Here is a 3,807-nt window from a genome sequence, read left to right as displayed (position 1 = left end):
AGAATTATCTAGGAGGATACCACGGCATTTCTGAAAATAAATTTCCCTGTTGAGGATCACATAGCAGGAAGCTTTGTCTGTCCTCCTGATGACTCTCCTCTCGTTGTTGCGCAGTTCTTCTGCGGCTTCCTTCAGACGAGGAGGAAGTTGAGTCTAGTGGTGGTGACGGTGTTTCGTACTTTCTGCCTGTAGCTGTTCCTGTAGATCTGGGTTAACTGAAATAACACCTGTTTTTTGTAACTTACAAATGTTATCGAAGGGAGTGGCCAGTTCTACCTTTTTGTTAACCTGCTTAAATTTGGGCATGAGGGAACAATTAATTCCGAGGTTTAAGAATTCACATTGGGCCTCTGACAGGGGTTCATCGGAAAGATTGATGAAGCTATCTGTTGGTTTTGGTAGGGCTAAGTAACCTCCGTAAAGTTTAAATAACTTTTTAGAGATGCGTGTTCTGCCTACCTGGTAGTGATTGGCTACCTTCAAGTTCAGAGCCTCTAAAGTCTTCTGTTTCAAATCCTGGTTGAAGTAGTGCAGCTTCGTATTCCTGCTCGGAAGCCCGGAGTTCCTCTTTAAAGGAAGAGAGGAGGATGAGCTTACTTTCCGTTTCTTCATTAACCATGGTCCTGCGGAAATCTTGTAAGGATTCCGTATGCTGCACTGCTCGGTCGTGGGGACGTACATTTGAATATCAAGGGAGGAGATTCTCTTGTATGCATGCGTTATTAAAGTCGACAGCATTAAGGAGGTTGTTAATCTTCTGATGGGTATTCCCAAGCTTCCTAACAAGTACTCTGCCATTTGGAGGGTGGCTATTTTCATGATTATGAATTTTTGTTAAGGTTAATACCCTTGTTCTTTATTTCTGTATGTCGGTAATTTTTATGTTTTAGATTTTCCTGGAGATGTCTCCTTGCAGACGAAACGTTGAATAAATGAATCATTTTGGGAATCTGGTCTATGCCCACCCTCCAAATGGCAGAGTACTTGTTAGGAAGTTTGAGAATACCCATAAGAAGATTAACAACCTCCTTAATGCTGTCGACTTTAATAACGCATGCATACAAGAGAATCTGCTCCCTCGATATTCATATATATATACATATATATATATATATATATATATATGTTTATATGTATGTATATATATGTATATATATGTATGCATGTATATGTATGTCTATATGTATATATATATATATATATATATGTATGTGTATACATATGTATATATGTGTGTATATATATATACATGTATATATATGCATGTATATATATGTTTATATATGTATGTATATATGTATATATATGTATGTATGTATATATGTATGTATGTATATATATATATATGTATGTATATATATGTACATACATATATATATATATATACATATATATACATATATTATATCTATGTGTGTGTGTGTATGTATATATATGCATATGTATATATGTGTGTATATATGTATATACATATATATATATGTATATATATGTATATGTATATATACATATATATATACATATATATGTATATGTATATATGTGTATATATATATATATATATATACATATATAATTTATATGATCATTATTGTTTTTTGTTTGTTTTTTCTCTTTGTTTTACAACTTCGAGTTTCCCTCCCTCAGGCATGCGGGACGTGCAGGGCAATGGCGTTCGAGTGTTCGTCTTCTTCTGGATCGCCTTCGCCCTCTTCACGGGTGTCATGTTTTCGTGTAACCTGGTCTCCTTCTACACCTACCCCGGCACAGGTAACGCCATCTCTTGTAGAACTAAATAGACGAACCAAGTGATAAATTTTTAAACGAATGAAATATTCTAAGACATTGGTAAAATCGACTGTAGACCTTACTTACGGAGAAAAGAATGTTTTACGAATGTGGGTATATTACGATCACTGTCTATGATCATCTTCTACGCTGAAGAGGATCACAGACAGTGGTCGCGATATACGTATCCTCGTACAACATTCTTTTCTTCTAAATTGGATCTATAATTCAAAATGATAAATACTAAAAAAGAAATGCACGAATAGGTATCTTAGATGACCGCATAAAGAAATTGGTTTACATAGAGAAAGAAGACGAATCTTGGTATAATATTTCATTCGTTACCGCCTCGAGTACTTTATTATGTATAATTACTACGTCAAGGGCGTCGGCAGGAATTTTTTTAAGGGGGTGAGGAATGTTTTGTAGGGAGGGCAGGAGTTTTTGTAGGGGGGCAAATTTCAAAATATTATATATACATGATTAATGGTATAAAGTTATATCAAGATACACACTTCAAATTGGCTCCCCACCTTTTTTCCACCTTTGAAACCCCGCCGATACCACGTACTGTACAACTCCCCAAGCACTCAGTCCACAATTCTCATCCCTACACCAGCATGATTTCGATTATACTGCCATTCCTTACAAAGTGCGACTTGATTTGCAGGCAAACCTCTGAACAGCCTGGACGAGTTGATAGGGGCGATGAAGAGTCGGAAGATATACTTGGGGGTCGAGAAGGACAGTTCGACAGAAGGACTGGTCAGTACTTGGCAAGGTTCTCTACCCGATGCTAACTTCAAGTCTTTGGAAATACATTCTTATGGTCCACTATTGCACCATCTTCCCCATTGACCATTCAGTTATCAATTGAATATTTCTTTTTCATGGATGCTCGCTGGCAGATCGTCGATACTTGCGGCGGAGGTCGGGGTGACGGCAGTTCGAATTTGACCGCCAGCGAGTCGGACCAAGGGCATGGTTCATTAAATTCCACGTTACAAAGTCCTCTGATAGGAGGAGTTCGTGACGTTAAACTGAATCACATTTCTTATTCTTTCTTTTTCTTAAACCAATTGATTTAATTTATCTGAGGAATAGAGTTCGGGAGGGTCCGATGTTGGTTGCCAAATACTATGGAGCTGCAAGTTTCCTCGTTGAACTCGAGGTGACAACGAGTCCTATTCGCTTTGTCTTTCAGCTGCGCAGCTCCTTCGGGACCCTGCAGGAAGCGTGGCAGTTGATGAAGGAGGATCCTACTCACCACGTGAGGCTCGACAGCAACATTGAGGGGCTCGACCGCATCTTGCAGGTCGACAACTACGCCTGGGTCGGAGGAAGGGGCGTTCTCACCTTCACGGCCATGAAGAGAGGCAAGTCTTCATTCTTGTTCTTCCTCTTCCTCTTCTTTTTCTTTTTTCTCCTTTTTCTTGTTCTTCTCCTTTTTTCTGTGAAATTCGGACTTATCATTCTCCCCCTTTTCATATAAATTTGAATAATTTGAAAATCATGATCAAATTCTTCATTCATTAACGTTTAACATAAATCCAGACAACTTGATTTAGCTGAGGCAAGGCCCGATGTTGCAGGATACTAACACGTTTCAGGCCTGAAGGGGTCACGGCCGCTGAAACCACCGTTCAGGCAGGGGTCCGTGCAGAAGGTACTGATGATCTTGCTATGTTGCAGGAGGTTCCCGTGTCTACCACGTCAACCGGGAGCTGTTCTTCAGCCCCAAGTACAAGGCGGCCGTCTTGCAGAAACACTGCCCCTTCCTACCCAACATCAATGCCGTGTAAGTACTTGTAGGACTAATCCTAAGCCCTCAGGGATTTCGAGGATCTAGGGCTCTAGTGCATGGGAGCAAGGGTGGGTTATTGCCTCTGTAACGTCTCAAATTAATCCTTGGGGAATAAACTGTCCTATGCCAAACTATACCTAGAGTATGAATTAGCCTAGTCCAGGCTATACCCCTCTAGGCCAGAATATAGGCTACTCCTCTTGTGTAAAGAAATT

The 3,807-nt window shown here is 39.6% G+C and overlaps 1 protein-coding gene across 1 annotated transcript in view; it reads left to right on the top strand.

The window, feature by feature from the left end:
* Positions 1 to 3,362, top strand: part of LOC143020526 (ionotropic receptor 40a-like) — a 24,020-nt gene extending 20,658 nt beyond the window's left edge. Inside the window, exons 11-13 of the mRNA XM_076176957.1 lie at positions 1,648 to 1,770; positions 2,459 to 2,553; positions 2,993 to 3,362. Coding sequence (XP_076033072.1) covers positions 1,648 to 1,770; positions 2,459 to 2,553; positions 2,993 to 3,280 — 506 coding nt within the window. The 3' untranslated portion in view covers positions 3,281 to 3,362. The remainder of the gene's footprint in view (positions 1 to 1,647; positions 1,771 to 2,458; positions 2,554 to 2,992) is intronic.
* Positions 3,363 to 3,807: the final 445 nt, after the last annotated feature.

Source organism: Oratosquilla oratoria, chromosome 40, assembly GCF_046742065.1.
Source record: "Oratosquilla oratoria isolate Oo_2021 chromosome 40, ASM4674206v1, whole genome shotgun sequence".
NCBI lineage: Eukaryota > Metazoa > Arthropoda > Malacostraca > Stomatopoda > Squillidae > Oratosquilla > Oratosquilla oratoria.
Note: the sequence above shows the minus strand (reverse complement) of the source record. Positions and strands in the feature narration are given on the sequence as shown.